The 22766-nt window shown below is 36.8% G+C and overlaps 1 protein-coding gene across 3 annotated transcripts in view; it reads right to left on the bottom strand.

Moving 5' to 3' along the window:
- The window catches only part of DYNC2H1 (dynein cytoplasmic 2 heavy chain 1), a 166287-nt gene extending 143735 nt beyond the window's left edge, over positions 1 to 22552 (bottom strand). For 2 of the 3 annotated variants that reach the window (XM_065047277.1, XM_065047353.1), the window contains exons 1-22: positions 22168 to 22552; positions 19991 to 20161; positions 18828 to 18963; positions 18387 to 18505; positions 16932 to 17076; positions 15988 to 16220; positions 15608 to 15742; positions 15397 to 15510; positions 15091 to 15202; positions 14792 to 14916; positions 13250 to 13425; positions 11687 to 11882; positions 10415 to 10510; positions 9974 to 10126; positions 9767 to 9865; positions 7559 to 7698; positions 7239 to 7467; positions 6639 to 6766; positions 5281 to 5396; positions 3246 to 3373; positions 1118 to 1267; positions 181 to 386 (exon numbers count right to left, since the gene is read on the bottom strand). In XM_065047277.1, coding sequence (XP_064903349.1) covers positions 181 to 386; positions 1118 to 1267; positions 3246 to 3373; positions 5281 to 5396; positions 6639 to 6766; positions 7239 to 7467; positions 7559 to 7698; positions 9767 to 9865; positions 9974 to 10126; positions 10415 to 10510; positions 11687 to 11882; positions 13250 to 13425; positions 14792 to 14916; positions 15091 to 15202; positions 15397 to 15510; positions 15608 to 15742; positions 15988 to 16220; positions 16932 to 17076; positions 18387 to 18505; positions 18828 to 18963; positions 19991 to 20161; positions 22168 to 22368 — 3308 coding nt within the window. In that variant the 5' untranslated portion in view covers positions 22369 to 22552. Of the gene's footprint in view, positions 1 to 180; positions 387 to 1117; positions 1268 to 3245; positions 3374 to 5280; positions 5397 to 6638; positions 6767 to 7238; positions 7468 to 7558; positions 7699 to 9766; positions 9866 to 9973; positions 10127 to 10414; positions 10511 to 11686; positions 11883 to 13249; positions 13426 to 14791; positions 14917 to 15090; positions 15203 to 15396; positions 15511 to 15607; positions 15743 to 15987; positions 16221 to 16931; positions 17077 to 18386; positions 18506 to 18827; positions 18964 to 19990; positions 20162 to 21657; positions 21787 to 22167 lie in introns of those variants that run through there. The other variant, XM_065047417.1, reaches the window with a different exon arrangement.
- Positions 22553 to 22766: the final 214 nt, after the last annotated feature.

Genomic DNA, 22766 nt, shown 5'->3' with positions numbered 1-22766 from the left:
TACATGCTATGTAAAACGTACAAAAAGGACCCTGAAAAACTAATGAAAAACAGCAATATAAATAAAATAAATTCCTTATATTCTTTGTCGTGATAAAATGAAGTTAACATTTTCTGAGATACTATTGCTGCAAAAGATCCCATACATTAATGAGCAATGTATACAGGGAAATAAACATACATGAGTTTTTCTTTCACCATTTCAAGCTCATCAAATTCTTTCTTTTTTTCCTTTATGATCTGAGCACTTTTCTCAAGCACATCCTGGTCACCTGTTTCAATGACATCATCACTTGGCTTTAGCTGATCCCAACGAGCTTTAAACTTTTCCAGGTCTTGAAGATATATATTAATATGTAAAATCACATTTCCTTTCATCATTTCAATCTGTAAAGCAAGACTTACAAGTAAATTCCTTCAATGGTTCATAATTACAGTTATGATCAACTTCAAAACTTGATCAAAACTTGATAACTACAACTTGATCAAAATTAAAACAACTTCTTATTATACCCAAAGAAATAGTTAATCTTCATTCTTCTGAGGTTTTTTTCCTGAAAAAGAGAGCACTAATTTTTTATGCTGGTATTTCACACCTTTTTATTTGGCCTATGCTACTTATTTAGCCTGCATCATATAGCACACAGTAAAATTGCTGTATTTGCATGACATCTTGATATCTTCAGTAGTACTTCAAATGAGTTCCGGAATTTGCCTATGGACTGTTTGACAAATTAAAAAACAAACAAACAAACAAGCAAGCATTGGTATTAAACACATGCTAAAATAACAAAAAAAGCTATCTTTTAACTGTTAGCCCATTTTCCCCAGTTAACCATTGCATTCATTAACTCATTTGTCTCCAGGAAGTTCTTTGCAACAGAATTATAAAATTATGACATTCATTTCAGCATCAGTTCAACAGAAGTTTCACCTAGTTATTGTTTAAGCAGTTTAAATATTAATTCTTTAAAGGTCCTCCCTCAATTCAGTAATGTTGGTGTTAACACTAAAGTGAAAACATTTATGGATTTAATCTAGGAAAAAAAAATCTTTCTCCAGGCTTATTCAAAATAATTTCAAGATATTTAGGTAAAATATTAATATTTCATTGTTACCTGTTCTGCAATCATAAGCTGGTGGCTTTCCATCATTAGTTCAAATTTATCCCATGTAGCTCTTAGGTTACTGATAGTGTCCAAACCTGCACCAGCCACAGTTCGCAGAAGTTTGTTTTTATCTTCAGCCTCTTGAAAAAGGAGAAAAATCTAAATTGAAAGAGATTAAAAAGAAATCTGTGTGTATGTAAAAATTCATCAAACCCTGTTCATCAAAACTATGAGCAAATATATAAGAATCATTGATTGCGCATGCATAGATTATATGTCTATATACACAGCTGGGTTTTTAACACTCTTTATAGAATAACATTAAAACATCGGAAAAAACAGTTTTTGATGTATTTAGAGAAATTCTACATCTTGATCTTGACATGAGATATACAGAAGTGAATGCTTACTATGAAACAGATAAATGTGTCTTTTTATTGCAGAGATCCACTCAACCAGATTCAGAGCAGACAGGATTCAGTAAATACATATCTACATTTGCTGGGTCTGGTTGGGCTGGTTCACTTTCATCATGGCAGCTCATATGGTGCTATATTTTAGATCTGAGACCAAAACAGGGCTGAAGAAAGTTCAGAGAAGGGCAATGAAGCTGATAATTCTGGAACTGTACATGTAGGCAACAAACCAGACTTCCACTGAGTATATGAACTGCACATGCTGCAGACACCTCTGCATACACACCATAGCTCAGATGCATTCATTTAGAACTGAATCCCATTGCAGATATCTTCAAAAACATACAGTGACATCAAATGCACCTTCATCAAATTTGCAGATGGTACCAAGTTGAGCTGACACACCTGATGGACAGGATGCCATCCAGAGGGACCTGGACAAGTTCAAGAAGCGGGCCTATGCGAACCTCATGAGGTTCAACAAAGCCAAGTGCAAGGTCCTGCAGCTGGGTCAGGGCAACCCCCAGTATCAATACAGGCTGGAGGATGAAGGGATTGAGAGCAGCCCTGTGGAGGACTTGAGGGTACTGGTGGATGAAAGGTGACCTTGCAGCCCAGAAGACCAATGGTATCTTGGGCTACATCAAAAGCAGTGTGGCCAGCAGGTCAAGGGAGGTGATTCTGCCCCTCTGCTCTGCAGATTTTTTAATAGATCCTTAGTGATGGGACAAGAGGTAATGGTTTTAAATGAAAAGAAGGGAGATTCAGACCAGGTACAAGGAGAAAATTTTTTACAAGGAAGGTGTTGAAACACTGGAAGAGCTATCCCAGAGAGGACTCTCAGAAATCTGATCTAGTTGAGGATGTCCCTTTTCATTGTAGGGAATTTGCACTAGATGACCTTTAAAGGTCCCTTCCAACACAAACTATTCTACGATTCTAAGAAACAGTGACTGAAAATACTGATGACAAACAAAATTCAAGTAGATAACCATGAAGTGACTTATATATGAAAAAATAAATATCATATGTACAAGCTGAGTTCTAAGCTAATAACAGCAGTTCAGGATTGATAACTTGGCTTATGGCAGCCAGTTTTAAAAAATGCCTGCTTAATCAGAGCAGTAGGAAGTAAGTCAAATTTTAGGAATCACAAAGATAACAAAGAGAATAAAAGAGATAATATCGTTATTTCATCATCCAAATCCATGTTTTTTTCATATCTTAAGAACTGTGCAAAATTCTGTTGGTGCCTTGGAAAAGATCACTGCAAAACTAGAAAAGACTTACTGAAGGGTAAGGATGATCAAACTTATGGATGGACTTATGTATAAAAAAAGATTAGGTAAACTGAAACTTCTCAATCTAGAAAAGAGATGGCTGATACAGGACACAACAAACAACCACACAGTCATTGTCATGAAGAGGAAGAACAGGTACTGATTGCTCCATATCTCTTCTCTTGTAACACTTAAATGGTATAAAGTTAACAGAGGGCAGGTGGTCCTTCATTTAATGGGATTTAATGGGTGATTGACCTACAATTTACCAGAGGATATTCCGTATTTTTCCGTAGGCAGATACTTTACTGCTGGAGAGAAAACACTGTACCACATGGACCAACACATCTTTAAAGCTAGTTATATTAAATACAAGTTTCTATACTAGAACACAGTTGCATTTTTTATAGCTGTTCTAAATATGATAAAATAGTATCTTACCCCTTCTTTTCGTTCCTGTAGGTTTAAATATTTTAAATTGTCTTCTGCTATTTCATCTACAGTCTGAGGCCTAATCACTAATGTTTCCATGGCATCAGTGAGAAATGAAGAAACATCATGTAGGTGAGCTATAAAAAGAAAGTTGGGAAACAAAATTATCATGGAGAAAATACTTGTAGTAATAAATACACAAGTCAGAGAAATGTACTGTGATAGAACATTGTCACAAGATATGATAACGTTGTGATAGACAAGGTATGCACCTTTTAAGCCTTAAGCAATTGGGTTTGCAGCTTCTGGCAGGGAAGAAGAAATAAGAGCTGCAGATGCAGGACAATATCTCTTCCTTGAGGCCAACCTATTCTTTGCAAAATGAGGGCACCAACCTTCAAGATAAAGGCGTCCATCACGTTTGACCAGCTAGGGGGAAATCACAAATCACCAGCTATCCCTAGAGGACCAACCGACTCACTTCTGGAACAATCTTAATTAGCATGAGGAGCGAGCAGAGGGAGGAGATGAGCCACCCTCTCCTATCCCGCATGCAAATGCACTAAAGTATTTAAAACTTCTCACTCGGGATATGGCATTGCATTGCACCCACCGCCCTGAGAACTACAGGGAATGTCTCTTGATCAACCAGCCTTTGGAGTGATGAAATCTTTCATCTGATCTCTCTCTCTCCTTCTCTCTAACTTTATTCTGGGCATATAAGGGTAATATCATTGTGAGTTTTGTTGTTGAAGCCTTGTTAAGTTTTGTGACATAGTTACAAGCTTTTGCCAAGTCACTATCTCATATTTCCACCAAGTTTTAAGTAATAATTGAATATTAAATATTTATCTTGAATAATTCTCATACCTCCCCATTACTGGGCAGAAGATAACAAACGTTAACCCTGCCCTCAGCCCACTGAGTGGGACGGGACAAAAGTACACAAAGTATTTGCTTAAAAAATTGCAGACCCCAATCTTCAATGCTGCTTCCAAAAAAATTGCATGTTTGTCTTTACACAGTTTTTGAAACGTAATACACTGTGTTCAGTGTATGATATAGATCATCAGTATCAGAGTCCCTCCCTTCAGAGAAACAAACATAAATACCTAAGGCATTTATTTACACATTTTCAAAATCTGTATAGGTCTTTTTTGGGTAAATGGAGAAAAACAGATGTAAAAATTGTGGGGGTTTTGGGGAGAGGTGTTGTTCGTTTTTTAAGTACACAAATTAAAACCATCTTTCTTTAAATATTGAAAAGACTCACAAAGAAAAGTATGATTAAGCTATAACATTGTATTGTCCTATCAAGGTAGATCTTTTTGGTACTGAGAGAGGAGCTGTACAATTCCAGGAAATAATACATCTTCCAGGAAACAATCTTTCAGGTTACGGAAATAATTCACTTCCTGCACAACCCCTGTGCTGTGTTTCCTGCGCTGATTGCTACATTTAAAGCACAAAGCAATGTTATTTCTCACCTTTTGCACCTTACTTCATTTTTCTACTTGACAGATCACCCAAAAATAGGGAAATATTTTGCACTCTTTAACACTTTGCATTTTGACAATCCAAGTGAAAAGTAACTGTGAAACAAACCTACATTATTTAAGACTCCTGATAAAGTATTACAATTTGTGAAAGAAAAATCTAATAACATTTCTTAGTTAAAACATTTCATGCTGACTCCTTCAATTACTCTTAAATATCTAAGAAATTTTCCTCCCTCAAACGTCACAGAAACTTTCCTCCAGACAGAAGAAACAAGTAAAATAATGTTTGGACGTATGTTTTTTACATCTGGAATAGACATGGCCAAACAACTGAATGCAAAAGATGCATGTGGACATCAAGGGGTCTTAGGTTAGGCCTGCAGTGAAAAGTTAGTGACAAATTACTCTCTCTGCACTGAGATTTCTGCAGCTCACTGTGCCAAAGAGTAAAATATCTCTTATATAAAAAAGAGTATTTACATTAATGCAAATGTCCACAAGGTCAACAGTAACAAAAAAAAAAATTATTTATTAAAGCTATTTACCTTGAATAGATCTTTTCAAAGAAATAACAAGAAGATCATACAACTTCTGGATGAAATCATCAATCACAGTTTTCACAGGGTTGCAGTTAACAGTTAAACAATCTATCCTGATGGTGCTTCAAGACAAAAGATTAATAAATGGTAAATATTCCGTAGTACACTTATGAGTCAATATCTCTTAAGATCTATGGACATTTATAGTTTACCCTGATTTTGTAGCCTAATAAGACAAAATTTCCTTCATAATTCTACAAATAAAAGTCAGAGATTATTGGGAAAATTACTCATAATATTTAAATATTTATAACCATTTGGCACATATGTGCAGTTTTATGGGGACTAATGCTCTGCTCCTTCAAACAATGTCACTAAATTCAAATTCATAATGTCACTAAATTTCTATACTCAAAAAGAAAAATATTTTAATTATTTGTACAGTCATAGTCTTTAAATCTCTAATGTCCATGAGAATGTACTAACCCAAGCTTCAATAGTCCTAAGAACATAAGAAAAGCCACAGTGAGTCATATCAAGACCCTAAATCTAATATCTTGCAGTGACTCTAAGTAAGATGCCTAAAGAACACTAAGAACAGGGCTGCCTTATTTGATACCTTCCTGAGTATCCACCCTCAACACCAATCATTTCCAGCCCATGGCACTTCATAACCACATGTGGTTTCTGGCTATAAGACACTTCAGCCAATTTCTCTTCTATTCATCACAGCCTGTCCTTGAAAGTCTTTTCTACTCAGAATATCACCTAGCCAACAAGTTCCACCATTCCATTTTCCTATGTGAAGTGTCATCTCTTTTTACTTGCTCCGAACACGATTCCCACCACTTTCATTAGCGAACTCTAACCATGCAATACACTAAATTCCATGTGAATGTATGTAAGAAGAAAATCCTACACTAGCATGTCTTAAACTGTAAGCTATAGGAGGTAACCAAGTGTTTCAATGCAAGAATTATATTTACTAAGTCTGTTCCAAATAGCTACATATACTCCACACATACAGGACTTAGCTGAAAGAATTGTTAATATATCACTGTGTTTTGCAGTAATTCAGAATCAGCCATGAATTTTGAGGGGGTTTCCCATCATATTAAAGGAAGACATTAAAAGTTTCCAGAGAAGGCTGTGCAGATAAAATAAGTGTTTCAATACAATAAGTGTTTAAAAATAAAACTGAAAAACAAAAATCTAAACATTTTATAAGTACATCAATATTTCAAAAACCCTTGAAATGTTATCTATAACTCCAAGTAAAAAGAATATTTCTATTTTACTACTACTACCTTTAAAGTATCTCACAGAATAAATTACTCAAAGAAAAGAATAGAGTTACACTTTACCTTGGAAGACGTTCTGCCTCTTTCCCTCTCACTTTTAATGCTTTGAAGTTTTTTTCCCAATCCTGTTTGCTAGAGAGATGTGTATTCACCAGGGTTTCCATGTCTACTTGGCCAATTACAATCCATTCCTTTTCAACATTATTTTTGATTTCATGGGGAAAAAAAAAATCCAGACTAAAAAAAGTCCATTTCTCAATAACATTAAAATACTTAAATAATGTTTTCAAGCTAGATTATCTTTAACCTTTGTGCTTCTTCAATTATCTACAGATTCTCCTAGTGAAAAAATCAGGAGATACAAATGGTTTGACATGTTCACACATTTAAGGACAATCAAAACAGGTTTTGAACAAGAGTAAAAAGGTAGCTATAATACTCAGGTTTCAATGGGAACTGTGCATATGCCTCAAAATGGGTATGTGATAAAGTAGCTGGGCTTAGCATGGATGGACTTACTAACCTTTTGCTTATATGCCCTGCAGAAAATGAGAAAAACGCGCAAATGACATTGCTCAGTTACCTCTAGAATGTCTGAAGGTTAAAATGATGCAAATCTTAAAAGAAAAAAAAATGTATGAGTCAGTCAAATCTTGAAAATACCTTGAATTTATCAGAAACTTCGGTCAGCCTTCTGAACAAATCCTCTGCTTTACTGAAAGCAGTCAGAAATCCATTTGCATTTCTTTCAGTCATAACAGTGAATATAGACTCTTCTTCTGCTTCACTTACTCCCCTAAACTGATTTGGAATGGAGATGAATCTCTTCATTTCTCTATAATATCTAGCTCGTACTTCTTCAAAAGGAGGTCTGAATTGCAACCGGCCTTGCCTAAAAGGTGAAATAAATCATACAAAAACTAACATTTGAGTGTAATCTGAGACAGAATACTTTCTTAATGTGAAAAAAAAAAAAATCTTACTTGAATGTTAGATCAATATTTATTTCTGGTAAATTCTCATTGAGTGCTTCCAAGCCCATCTGATACTGATGCTCCAGAGCTTTGTAAAGTTGATGATTCCAGTGCTGTCTCCAAGCTTTCATATCACACGATTTGAAACCCTAAAATTTAACAATGTTTATTTTTATTTTATTCCTCAAACCACCATTATAATCTGAAACTGAGCACAAAATGCCTGAAGACCAGGATCTTAGTAAAATTCAAAGAAGTATCACACCACCAGAACAGGCTCCCCAGGGAAGTGGTCACAGGACCAAGACTGTCAGAGTTCGACGAGCATCTGGGCAACACTCTTGGTCATATGCTTCAGCTTTGGGTTGTCCTTCAAAGAGCAGGGAGTTGTACTCGGTGGTCCTTATGGGCCACTTCTAACTCAAGATATTCTACGATTCTAATACCAGTTTGAATATTAAGAAGATCTAGACCTATTAAATTTATTTTGAATGAATATAGGAATAAAAAAATATCCAAATCAAACCAGTCTCTATAGCAGTTCAGCATAACAGCTTCACTGAGGTTCATCTCCCATTGGTTCACTATGAGATGCCTCAAAGTTACTCTAAACTGCAGGGGACTCTGCTAGAAATAAGACACAGAGCTGGCTGGCTAAGAGATCTAAACCTGTACCACACCTTTTATTTTCCTGTGATACACAAGATAACTGTTAAACAGCGTTTTAGAAAATTATTGTGTGTTTCCACAGGTCAGCGTTAACTAATGAGTAGATATAACATTTTATCTTAAAGAATTCAGATTTTCATTACAATCTCTTACATTGCACTGTAAGAATATGTAAAGCTATATCATACGCTCAAGTCTGTAAATGGCCACTTGTAAACCATACAAGGATTTTCAAAAGGGCCATATAAGTTAAAAAAGAAATTAGAGACTTCCTCCAGGTTCTTATTTAATGGGATAGAGATGTTTAGGCAGGGCTTTGGAGGCAGTACAAGGCTGCTACATGTCTGCACTGCAATTCAAGGCTGCCCAGACAAACTCTTCCAACAGAAAGATTCCAGAGACTACAAAAAATTTCAATTGTTTCACTTAAGCCTTAAGACAAATATAAATAAGGGGTTTAAAGAAATATGTAAAATCCTGATGACAACAGCAGTAAGACTATACCATCTTGTAATTTTGGATGGTGAAAATAGGATACACTAGGTTAAATTTTATCACTTCTTGCCAAGGACAAAAATAAAATCACTGAAGACAGTTTAGTTAATTTACCATATAAAATACTCTGTACTACCAAAACAATTTTCAAACAGATCTTAAAGCAGATATAAATTATGAACTTTGAGAAAATATGCTGACTTTAAGATAAAAATTTGTCAACCAAATTTCAAAAGAAATTACAGACCAAACGCTGAATTGATGCACTTATTCATTATTCATATTATCTTGAGACGATGGAAAAATTTATAAGAAAAATACAGTTAAAGTACTGCATTTATTGCCTGGGAAATACCAACTGAAATAATCTGGGTTTGCATTAAAATGGCTAAGAACACCACATCTGTCTAAGAATATAGCCGTGTTATTGCTGAAGGCTATAGGAAAAATTAAATTGACTTGAATAATACCTCAAAATAGGTTAGGTGATAGTAATATCATCCTGTTACTTGCCAAGACAATATTCTTTATCAAAATCTCAATCATCTTGCTCAATTATCTTAAGGGCCTTCTCCAACCAAAATGATTCTATGATTCTATTCTAAAAGCTGGCAGTTGATAAGTGAACAAATAAAAATGTGTCGTTTTCATTATTTCTAACTGAAATGTATTTTAATTCTAAATTTTATACATTTATTCTGTTCTACTCATATCTGTACCAATTTCTTTATTTTACCTTGCCTTAACGGCTCAGACACAACTGATCCAGGTGACCTACAGTTTTCCCATTTTTTCACTTAACTCCTGTCATCTGACCAAGTGTTCTTCTTCTTCCATTACTAATATGACATTAAAAAGATTATCCTCATCCCCTTCACCTGAGATTTTACCTTGAACCTGGCATCAACTAAGTAGTACACGGTCTGTTTTCCTGACCTAGCTAGTAACTCCTTAATCTAAATTAATTCAATCATGCTATGTTTGACTCTTAAATCTGGATTATTATTGAAATGTCAAATGTTCAGAATTTGCAATACGATAATGAAACCCTGCCTGTGACTCAAGGCTGGCAAAACCAGTTCTGAGCTCCTGGAGTCCATCTTTCCAACGCTGCTGCTGCCGAAGTAGATCAATATTCATGAGAGATATAACCTGTTAAAAGAATTTTAAAGGATAATAAACATTTATCACCACATAAATGAAGGAAAAAGTGAAGTAAGCTATAAGAGAGATGATTTCAATTTCACCTGGAAAATCTACCTTTTCAATGAAGTTTGTGTGCCACTTTCTCAGTTTTCTGTTTTCAGTGGAAAGCCGTTCAGCAGCAGCTTGGAGTTTTTTGATATAAGCTTCCAATTCTCTAGGATTATCCCATGTTATTTGACCTTTTCCTCCAGGACCAGATTTTGAATGCTTGAAAAACATACATCTATTGTAAGGTTTAATGATGAATGTAGTCTACCAACTAGCATACAGGAAGCAATAATATGAGAAAGATGGTTTTACTCCTAGTAAAAAATGGAAGACCCCCCTCCCACAAAAAAAAAGCCCACTGATTTCAATAAATCCTAAATAAACAAATGGTGTTGCTTTTATGAGAAGGCTACAGTTAAAATCCAGCAATAAACACATAAAAAGGAGCACAGAGTATGTACAGATACCACTGAAATTTAAAATACAAAGACAGAGGAATTTTTTCACCTTAATGATCTGTTCAAATGCTAGAGCAGACTGTAACATCATTGGCTTCTGACTCTGAATCATTTGTTGATCAATAGAATTATAAAAATGTGCCACCTGTAAAAATTAAGAGATTACATTTACAAGAACAGATAAAAATATAAATTTGCTAGTAAATGTAACATACGATATTTCTGAAAGTGTTGCCCAATCAATATCATTACAAAATGAAAATTAAGAATAGTAAAATGTTTACAAAAATATTGCACATATGCAAGGCTAATGGGGTCCTATCTTCTAGTGATGAATTCTGATAGCAAAAAGAATGCTACTCAAACATCGGAGGTGATTACATTTCACCATAAGTGAAAAAGGCTCAGTCTCTGATTTATTATAAGTGGAAATGTTCCACTATTTTATGCAAATGTAGGCATCTAGTGCCATTTCAGAAGCCTTCAAGTATCTAAGACATCCTCCAGGATATGACACAAGACCTAAAAAACGTCTGTTTACTTCCAGATTGGCTACTGGGGTAAGAGGGATACCCTACAACTTGGTTTACTTGTCCACACACAGACATCTGGTGCCTTTTGAGATGCCTAAAGTTTCCACCAACCAAATAATCCAGATGCATGGGTATTTTGTAGGTCTTGTGTCACCTCTGCCTCAGTGATGCAGGTGTCGTGGATACCAATGACACCACATGTGATACTGAATTTAGCCTGTGTATTTACATAAGAATTTTTACCAATATATACATATTTATTCTTGCATCTTACAGTAACAGTAGAAAACTTGACATGGTATTTCAAATGAAATATAAGCAAAATAAAAACTTATGCAGCATTGAATCCAATTAAAAAAAAAACAGACATTTCTATTAAAATATTTATTAATATATTTTCAGTTGAAAATTAGCAACAGTGAGAACAAGCTAGTCGATTTTATGACATTTTCCTTCAGTTAAAGTGATCAGAAACTGAGACTAAAACCAGGAGGCCAATTATTTACTTGTCTCATTTTTTTAATATTCATACAGTAACTTCACATAGCTTAAATCCTATAACTGATTTGGTTTCAAAAGAAGACGCATTCCAAAATTGCAAAGCATTTCTTAATTTTTGTTCTCTTTTAGGGATTAAAGTTAATTTGTTCAAGAAACAAGTCATTTTCATACAGACAAACACAGCAACAAGCTTAACCCACCGTTAGAAAAGATAACAGTCTAGAAATGTTCTACCACTAAAGCTGGGAAGTCAGAACAGGAAGGTATTATGATATTTAATCTGATACCTGTTTGAGGATGACCGCCTGCTTACAGAACTTCTGTGCGGTGTTTGCAACATGCTGTATTTTAACTGGTATAGCAAAGCCAAGTGCTGACAGCTGACGTACTTCTCTTACGAGAGTCACCAAACGATCTGAATAAAGTATGTTTAGCGTCCCAAAAACACGATCCAACTCCATTACAGGACTATTCGCTTGGATGCTAAACCAAAATCAAACATATTACTGAATATAATTTGATATTGATCTTTTTTCAGGTGCATTTTATAATAAAAAAATATTTCTAAAAAGCTTTATGTCATTCTAATACTTTTTTCTGTGTTTATTAACAGTTTAATTTACTTAGATAATTATTCTAGTAACCTTTCTCTTAATTCAAAGCCACTGAAGACAAGATGAACAATGCCTATTGGTTTTGCTCACAAAGTTTTTCTGGCTTGTTAACAATAGTTAAGATGTAATTCACAGACAGACAGTACTTCTCAAAACCACTGGGCCCATCCGATTCTCCCAGGCAGACACTGTACAGAACTCAGCCTTCAGCACCACAAAGGGGAAGAAATTCTCTAAGGGAACCAGTCCAAGAACCAGCATTTGGATCAGTGAAGCATTCTGGGATACACAACCAGAGGCTAATAAGAACATCAGTCTATCATTAGATTTTGCTCTATTTTTTTTTTCTACTCTAGTAATGCTTCCACTGTCATCCTTTTAGGCTTCTTCCATAAAAACTTGAGCTTTACTCATTTTTCCACTTTTTGTCTCATCTTTTTCTAGTTCCCATATCAATTGCATTCCTCTTTGCAGTGAGCTACCTCTCTTCTTCTTTTAATTAATCTCTTCACATATTTTAAAATCTCACAATAAAAAAAATTTATTATACTAATATATTAGATGTCTGTTATTTATTGGAGTGCTGAATCGGCTTAATTGTTATATTTTAGTGTTTTTCACAAAATAAAATTTTATATCCAAGTATCAACTCCTGTATTCTCTGAAACCGTGCACAAACTCTTTTCTCAAAGAGAGTTTGCAACACTGAGATGCAGACAAAAGCTATGTGGCCAATCAATTAAAAAATAATGTTTAAAATATATTTTAATGTCCCATAGAGTATTTTCATTATTTTGGGGAAAAGAATTCATGAGGTTTAAATCTATTTTCTTTCTCTTATTTCATCTGCTCTACTTAGACTGCGGAATTTCTTGTGAATAGTAATTTATTTATCACTCTATATGCGTTATCTATATATCACAGCTATACTCTAACTTCATCTGTTTTCTAGACATTATCACTATATGGATTACAATGGAAAACAAGTAGTAACAACAAGCAAATCAAACATGGCTTTCATTCCACTTGTTACCAGAAACTGAGAGATTAGTTATTAATAGTATACTTCAGTCTATGAACCAAGCCTGGCAGGATGATGAAATTATTATGAACTCTTCCATTTTGTTTCTCCACTCATTCTTGGTTCTGCAACATTGTTTATTTCCTTTATCAAGTTCCAGTGAATTGCACCACACTACAGATTTCAGCACAAATATTAAACAAGAATGTATTTACCAAAGTCCTGACTTGGGATTTGATACTTCTGATTGGATATTCCTAGACCAATCACCAAATTGTTCTTGTTCATATGCTTTTAACTGTTCCAGAAAAGAATCTGCATTTCGGTGAAAAGTTTGAAATCCAGACAAATCAGAGAGAAGAGCCTCTGCCAGCTTGATAGCATCATCCACCTTAAATACAATCACAAAGAATGGAAGCTTAACTTCCCAGTATTCAATTAGAAAAGAAAAATGACCACAATAAAAATCGGTATTATAAAACATCCAAGTGACACTGAAAAACAGATTGGGGAAAAAAAAAAAGTGAAACCTGAATTGTGTCCCAGCTGTTCAAATTCTCATTACAGGAAATTGGTTCCGAATAAGTTGTCCACCACGTGTGTCTACACTATTAAAACAGCCCAGAGCATCCTACCTGGTCTCTAGTTACTTCTCCATAAAGGTACAGATCTCACATCCCTCTTTTGTTGTATCTATAAGGTCCATGCCAATACTCAAAGGTATTTAACTGGGATTTCACACCCACATGTGGACAAATTAATCAAAACTCTAGTCAATGCAATCAGCAGAGATTTCAGAGCAATTAAAAAATTTAGCACAGCCTAAAGCAAACACAGAACCGAGACACATCAGCTCAACTGCTCTCTAGATCTTTAGCAGAATAAGCAGAAGAAATAATTGTGAAACCTGAGTTGCTGCTTTTGTCTCTGTAGGACACATAACAAATCAATACCTTTAGGACCTTCACCCCTGGTCACATTCAGCTGAAATGGGCCCTTGAGATTTCTGCAAATCAGAGGAGAATGCCAAAATCTAGGCTAATAGTTCTTCTGGGATAAGTAACTTCCATTCTCATTCAAATATATAGTTATTGTAAATGGCACTTATGTTTACAGAAAACATTTTGCTTCTAATTAGTCAATACTTTCCAAAAAAAGTTCCAGAGTTTCCAACTAAAGTGTAAATACAAACTAACAAAAATAAGTCAAAACAGAGTCAAATATATTTTAAACTCATTATGTTGTAAGAAAACACAAAATTGTTTGACATTTACTTTTCTTACATTCTCTGTAGTAAATTCCCTGGCAGGCACTGACTCAAAAGCGCACTACAAAGAAATCCCTTCAATTTCAAGGGGACACTACACAGGTTAGTAATAACAAGTGAGAATTAGGATGGCAGAACTTGGCTACCTGTAAATCTTAAACACAATTTTAAAATGCAAACTGGAGGGTAACATTTAACAAATACACCTCTTCTCAGAATTTTGGGGGTTTTTGGGGGTTTTTTGGTTTTTTTTTCCAAAAAATAATTGTCATAAAAGCAGGTAGTTCATCCATATACTATGAAAAGACTGTCTTCTGAGTCAGTTAATAAAATTCAACTCAGCAAGCAGCACCACTGATAAGGAACCCTGACTGTATAACTCTTGATAAGGTCACTGTTTTTCTGTGAGATTTCCCCACAGAAACCACAAATGTAACATGCTTTATGTTCTATGATAATATTGCATCTAAACAGTAACACAATCTGTTACCTTCAGCTCCAGCTGCCGTACCCACACAATATTATTGACAACTTCAGAAAGGTTTTTGCCTGACAGTGGTCCAGAAACATCACCAGGAACACCATGGCATCGAGTTTCAAAGTCTGTCTGATAGTCTAACACAAACAAAAGATTCATGTTAGATCACAAATCTAACAGAAAAAGTTTAAAATTATTATTGTAGTTATAAAAATATATAAGGGATACTAACACTCCAAAAGTAAATAAAGAATTCTAGTATTCGCAAAAAAAAAAGTTATGCAATTAAATACTTTTAAATACATTTTTACCTTTGACATAATCTTGAAGTCTTGCTAGCAATGTTTCCCTTTCAAAAAGCAATTCTTTGCTTATATTTGGATGCTTTATCAGTTCCTTATATTTCTGAAATGTCTGAAGAAGCTGGAACGTGAAGTATATAAAGGTTATCTCTTTCTCCTGAAAGAAAGCTAAACAAATTCTGACACTACTTAGGAGTGCTGTTCGTAAATATTGTCTTTGGCTCTGACTACACATTCCTTTGCTCTGAGCTGACTCCTTATGAATTCAATAACTTTATCTTTAGGAAACTTTTCAGTCTACAAAAATACCCATACCTGCTGAGGACTGTCCTCAATTTCTGAAATAAATTTCTTCAATTTGCTTGCTATTTTTTGTTCCGCTGGTGCAATAATTCTCTCATACTGGGAGACCGCTGCTTTCCATAGTGGCTAGAGATAATGAGTTCATATGTTAGTTTAGGACCATCCATATACATCATAAAAAGTCACAGAAAGAACGTGAATAAATTAAAAACAAGCATTATACCTCTGTGTAAGGATTATAGTGTACAGGATTTAGGCCAGCAAAGGGTTCAAACACTTGGGCAAGATGTAAGGCATTTTGTTCTCCAGGCGGTAAAAATAATGTAAGTTTTTCATGCAGTGTTCTGATAGCTAGCACCTATAACAGAAAAATCTATGTTATATATCCAACATATTTTTACATAAAACTTAAATTTAGAAGCAAAAAGCACAAGCCATCCCTCTCCTTACAACAAATTTTTGAAAGGCTCAGGCAAACATGGATTATGGAATGCTATCTGACTCTGAAAAGGCTATAAAAGTGCTTTAATGCCCTTTTTAAACTTTAAATAATGTTTTTTAACTGTGTCTAAGGAAACAAATGTGTATAATTCAAATCTTTACCTCATCAAGACGTTTGCCAAGTTTTGCTAACAATTCAGGAAAATATTTCTCATTTTTCCATGGATGTGGACTATAACGTTGCCATAGTTGTCCAGTTAGGTACTCACAAGCTGACACCCACTGCTCACAAATCAAGATGCCAGCCTTGAGATTTTCTTTAACACTGTGAAAAGCGTCCTCCCACAGCTTCAAAGCTGCTAATTTTCTCTGAACACATCTACCTAGCGAGCCACCTAGAACACAAAAAAGTATACAAAAGCAATACGCTAAGTTTGTTCAAAATAATTCCTTTAAACTCTACACCAAGTTCCAAACACATTTTTTAAAAGCTAGTGTAATGTCTTAATTTCAAACCACACAAATGTATCAACAACTGATCATCCTGTTTCAGATTTAATAAGTCTCTTAAACATCTCCAAGTTAAACTGAGGTTGGTCCGATGGATTTGGATTCTGGAACCCACACACAAGCCCCTGTCTGTGTCAGCAGTGATGGCAGCAGCTGCCTGCCCCCAGCCAGCCTTCCCACACACACACCTCTGGCTGCAGCAGTAAACTCGTTGTCTTAGGCCTGTGCCAGACTGTGAGAACAAGAGAAGAACCTCTCTGTGTGTCCTGCTCTCACCTCCACACAGACCGAATCAACTTTCAGATGGGGGTTTTTAAGTAAATAAACTTTCTCCCCCAGGAAAAAGACAAGTAGTCAAACAGAAACAAGACAAATCCAATCCATAGGCTGAAAGGTATACAACTCCATTGTGGTATTATCTGTCATCTTCCCGATCACGTGTGAAGAACTGGCTGAACTATTGGATACTATAAGGCTATTAATATTAATGGATTCAGGTTATCACCAGTGCCTTTAGGAGGAACAAGGCCTGTGCTCAAGGATTCACTTTACTCTTTCTCTACAGTTCATTTAATAAAGATTGCACAAAGCTTTACCTATGACATCCAACAGATTATGCATGCGTGGCTGTGGATAAGGATCATGTTCTGTTTGTCTCCACACGGCATCAAGAGTATCTCTGGTAGTCTCCACCAAATCCACAACTTCAAATAATGAAAGACTATCCAAGTTGTAATAATCCTAGAAAAAAATATCCTTAATTCAACTAGCACCGTGGAAACATTTATACTTTTCTGCAGCTGACAGCTACTTCACGGTTTTTGTTGCTTAACAGAATATGGCATAATCCTATCAAAAAACACAAGCATTTCTGAAAGTTTATTCATTTGAAATTGTATTAATATCTGAAGAGCTATGCAAGCAAGTGCTTTACAGGTGCCTAAAATTTTGCATTATAGAGTTCATTATTATCCTCTGCACTTTCACTTTTCCTGTTTATAATTTCATTTGTCAATTTCTGGTTCACAAACTGTAGCACACTGCTGTATTTCCACAGCAGCCTTTCTGATTCAATGGTCGAATCTGCTCCCAAGTAAATGTCACTAGAAACTACATAAATGTCACTATTGTCACTAGAAACTACATAAATGTTATCTAAAATTTTGCCTGAGAAAAAATAACTAAAGAGTTCATATAATTAAAATAAATAAATAGTCCCAAGCACAAACTCTGGCTGGGCAGAGAATGGATGGTGAGCAGCTCTGAGGAAAAGGGCTTGGGGGTGTTGGTTGATGAGAAGCTCAACATGAATCACAATGTGCACTTGCAGCCCAGAAGACCAATCGTATGCCAGGCTGCATGAAAAGGAGTGTGACCAGCAGGTCGAGGGAGGTGAATCTGATCCTCTGCTCTGGTGAGACCCCACCTGGAGTCCTGCATCCAGCTCTGGGGCCTCCAGCATAAGAGGGACATGGACCTGTTGAAACATATCTAGAGGATCCCTTTGATCACAAAGATGATCAAAGGGATGGAGCACCTCTCCTATGAGGACAGGCTGAGAGAACTGGGGTTGTTCAACCTGAAGAAGGCTCCAGGGAGACCTTACAGCAGCCTTCCAGTACCTAAAGGGGACCTACAAGAAAGCTGGGGATGGACATTTTACAAGGGCATGTAGTGATAGGAAAAGGAGTAATGGTTTTAAATTGAAATAATGTAGAGTTACATCAGCTATAAGAGAGTCTTCACTACGAGCATGGTAAGGCACTGGAATAGGTTGCTCAGAGAAGTTGTGGATGCCCCATCCCTGGAAGTGTTAAAGTCCAGGTTAGACAGGGCTTTGAGTAACCTGGTCTAGTGGAAGGTGTCCCTAGGGGGATTGGAACCAGAAAATATTTAAGGTCCCTTCCAACTCAAACCACTCTATGATTACATATTAATATATTTGAAAAGAGTGTACAGATACTGACATATATTTCACAAGAATGATGGTTTTTATTAAGTCTACAAGTGTATCACTAAATGTATCACTGACCATAGAAAAGAAAACATACTTTTGCAATGTCCTCAAATAGGTCCTTAAAATGGGAAGCTCTCTCTTTATTACACCATTTACTTCCATGATGAGCACATTCTGTCCACAACTGAAATTCATCTGTTGGTGTAAGTATAGCTGCAAATAAGAATGGAAGATGTTTAAATATAAAATATACAAATGGTCACAAAATATTTTCAGTCAGAACATCCTTTCTAAAGTACATTTATATTATATTGTTTTATAATTGCCCTTCACCTTCTGACTCCGACTAGATGAAGTATCAAGTTCATACCAATACAACAGAGTTAATCACCACTGATTCCAATCTATTAAGTGCAACCTGTTGAATGTCACACTCTGCAGTCACTGGGATAATGAAGACTAAAAACTCAACCTATAAATCAATGATTTACTCCTAATTTAAAATTAATTATAAAAGATGTAACTGCAAACAAACCTCGCACATCATCTTCACTGATTTTTTTTCCTGTGTAATTAGGATCTGATCTTCTGAGAACAGTACTCAAGCCAGCTTCAAGCTCACTTAAAAGTTTCTGGAGTTTGGGATCAAATGTTTTACTCCATTTCTCATCCTGCAATGAAAATGTCAAAAAAATGTGACTCACATGACAGAACAACTACTATTTTCCTCCCACTAATCTCAAAAACAAAACTAAACAAAACAAAAACAAAACAAACAAACAAAAAAACCCACAAAAACAAAAACAAACAAAGAAAAAAACAAAACCAGATCAACAGTGCAAAGAAAAAAACAAAACCAGATCAATAGTGTTGCACCATCACATGGTTGGACAATACAATAAGTTATTTTTCTTAAAGTCAAGGAAAAGCATCTTATTCTTTTCACTTTTCAAATCAGAACAATACTGTGCAATTTATTTTTATAAAAAAATCAAACGTTTATTGTTTGATTTATCAAAGTACTCTGAAAATGTGTTCAAAATTGTTTGTTAATTAATTATCTTAACTTAAATAATTTGGAATCTACCTCTATAGCAGAATCTGGAAATTGCTAGAATCAAATACTAAAACTTGTTGTGTTTTTCTAAAATCATTTTAGTAATGTGGTGACATACAAGAAAATTTTAAAATTTAAATGCTGAAATTCTGCTTGTTCAGCTTATGAAATACAGCCATGGTTATCGTTTCTGACAAAAAATCCACAAGGAAATATATAGCCTTTAATGGAACAGAAGCAAAAGCCTAAGAACATTTGTAGCATACCTATCTCCCACATATTACAGAAACCATAGTTTGCATGATACTGATCTCTGCATCCAAGATAAAATATAAGAATATTTAAAACAGGAAAAATACACAAGACTGGAATTACTGGTGGAAATGAGGTAAGGATCTGTTGCCTCCATTAACCACCACTCAGTGTATTCCACATTTCTAGTCAGGCCTATGTTTTACCTCATTACTGATAGGAGGCAAAGTACCTTCTTTAACTTAGAAATTAGAACTATCATTAATTATTTAAGCTCCTAAAATATTTCATTTCTTGAACATAAAATATTTATCTTAGAATAGTTAACATGCTATGGAATTTCAGTGTTTCAGTATAAACACAGAATATTTAAATCAGTAATTGCTCACCTTCAGTAACACTGGTGCAAAAACTTGTCGGACAGCTTGATAAAGGGTGTTAATTGGTGAATCTAGCATAGATGACACAAGAATATTACTATGAAGATTATCTTCTGTAATTACATCAGGTCGCAGCTTAAAGAACACCAACACATTATTCTTTGAATCAGTAGCTTCAATCTGTAATAACCAAGGAGACAGGCTTTGTTCATAAAATTGTCATTGACTGCATATTATACTAAACTATGAACACCACTTACACAAATTATTTACATTAAGAAAAAAATATAAAATACTGTATTACTCCCCAGGGGCTCTAATAACATTCTGGTAGTGTCTGATTTGACCAGAAAATCAAAACATGTATTACACCCATTCCTGAGTTGAGAGGAACCTAAAATATAAATTCCAACATCAACTACCCAATGCCTTTTCATTATAAAATACTTGTAAACACCATAATTACTTAAGCTATTTGGATTTTGAAAATTCCACTTACCAATTCCTGCGAGAAAACCAGAAACTCCATCTTGTGCCTAGAGAAGACTAAGCATAAAGCTCATCTTCTTTTTCTTTTTTGCAGTTTTGCACTACATAACTTTGGGAATACTTTTCTAAACATTCTGTATTATCCTACTGAGTCTGTAGATACACAACTCTACTGCAATTCATAGACTTTTCAAGGACAGGAAAATTTTAAGTTGTAATACAAGTCTTGTTCCCTTCACAGTCCAACTTATGAGTAAAGTTCCGAAAGTTGCCATAAGAGCAATTATTGAAAATATTTGTGGCCAAGGAGAATTGATAAAATAAAGAACATTATTAAATATCTGATGAAACAATAGCAAAAAGATACATTAGCTGAAATCCCCAATTCTATTAAATTGTGAATATCTGTGAACTTTTTTTTTTCTGTTAAAAGAGGGCTAGTAAAAACAGCTTTCAATTTTACCAGACAGTATCAATTTTACTTTCTTATCCGGTCCTTAGTCCAACAACTACACACATTGTTTCACTAGTAAAACAGATGCACATTATAGCCTCTATATGCATCTGATCTGTATCATATGCACTGTATCATACAGTGGCTCAGTAGCACACCCCAAAACCTGGAACACGTAAATGTTTGTTGTTGCATGAACACAGCAGGCACTAAACTTCACAGACTACATGGACGATTACACCAGGAGGTAAGCTACTGGTCCACACAGCAGTTTGCATGTTAACAACTCATTACACTACCCATCGGTGCACAAAAACCCCATCACGAACACACGAGATGCTACATCCGTGGTCTCACAGCAGAATGACAGGACACACGCAGTCTGCCTGTGCGCTCATGAGCACTGCGTGGCAGGCACTACACTGTGTCCCGATCACACAGTGACATTCACACACATCACACCCCACAGTGTCACTTGGACGAGCCACTCACAAAATCACAGAATCACAGAGTCACAGAATGGTTGGGGTTGGGAGGGAGCTCTGGAGATCATCTAGTCCAACCCACCTGCGAAAGCAGGTTCACCAGAGCAGATGGCACAGGAATAGCGCATAGCAGATTGCACTCGTTGAACACAAACATTCAAAGCAGGACATTTCACACAATAAACCTCAGATTTATTCACAGCTGGAGACATCAATTTGCAAAATGCATGATTTAGTCAAACACCCACCTTTGGACTTGTCAGGTATCAGCCAGCATGCCCCATGCTGCGCCACACTCCCTGCACGGGCATTGGCAATGCCACATTGGTCACCCGCACGCATCCTTGCCCGGGAACCAGCCGGACATCAGACCCCACCGGGCACTTGCAGCAAGACGACGAGCCATTCCAAGCCACTCTGCGACATTCCAAGCCATCCCGAGCCACTCCCCAGGCTGTGTTACACAGCGGCAACATACATCACGCTAAAGCTACGTGTCAGCATGGGCACAATTCACTAGCAAATACATCACGCAGCTGACCGTGTGGTTTTCACAGACTCTTGGGAAAGTAATTCTAGCAGCAGACACTGACACCAGCACAGATATTTGCAGCAGGATGATGCCCCACAAGCCAGACATTAGTGTTTTATGACCACAGATGCTGGGCGGACCCCAGGCTCTGCCCCCTCTCGCACACAGGGATGAGCGGGCAGGCGGGACCCGCAGGTCGCAGCACACGGGGCCGGACAGCCCGTACCTTGTTGGAGGCGCTGAGCTCCGTGCCCAAGCGCTGCACGACAAGCAGGAACTCGTTGCCATCGTCGAGGAAGCTGGTCAGCTCCGGGCGGGCATAGAGACCCGCGGCCAGGGCGGCAGGACCCGCAGCCGGATCCAGCCCGAAGTAGTTGGCGGCCGTGGCTGAGATAAAGCGCTTCCTCTTGTCCCCCTCCCCGGCCATGCTGGAAGGACGCGGGCCCGCCAGGCGGGATCAAGGCGGAGGTGGATCCACAACCCGCCGGGAGAACACGGAGGGCTGACGGGAGGAGACCCCAAGGGCGGGCGGCGGGAGGGACGGCGGCTCACGCCGGGGTACAGGGCCAGGCGCGAGGCCTCCCGGCGTCGCTGCGTTGCCAGGACCCGTCGCTATGGTGACTGAAAATGGCGGCCCTGGAGCTCTCGCGAGCTCGGTCCGGGTGGCAACGGGCAAGGGCTGCGCCACGGCCGCCGGCGGGGACACGGCAGCGATTGACGCGCTCGGCAATCGGCTGCACGCCGGCCTGGGTGAGCCGGGCGAGGGTGGCGCGGGGAGGTGCCCTGGCGGCGCACGCCCCCTGCAGGCCGCCCGGGACGCCTGAG

This window comes from Columba livia, chromosome 1, assembly GCF_036013475.1.
Source record: "Columba livia isolate bColLiv1 breed racing homer chromosome 1, bColLiv1.pat.W.v2, whole genome shotgun sequence".
In the NCBI taxonomy this organism is placed as follows: Eukaryota; Metazoa; Chordata; class Aves; order Columbiformes; family Columbidae; genus Columba; species Columba livia.
Note: the sequence above shows the minus strand (reverse complement) of the source record. Positions and strands in the feature narration are given on the sequence as shown.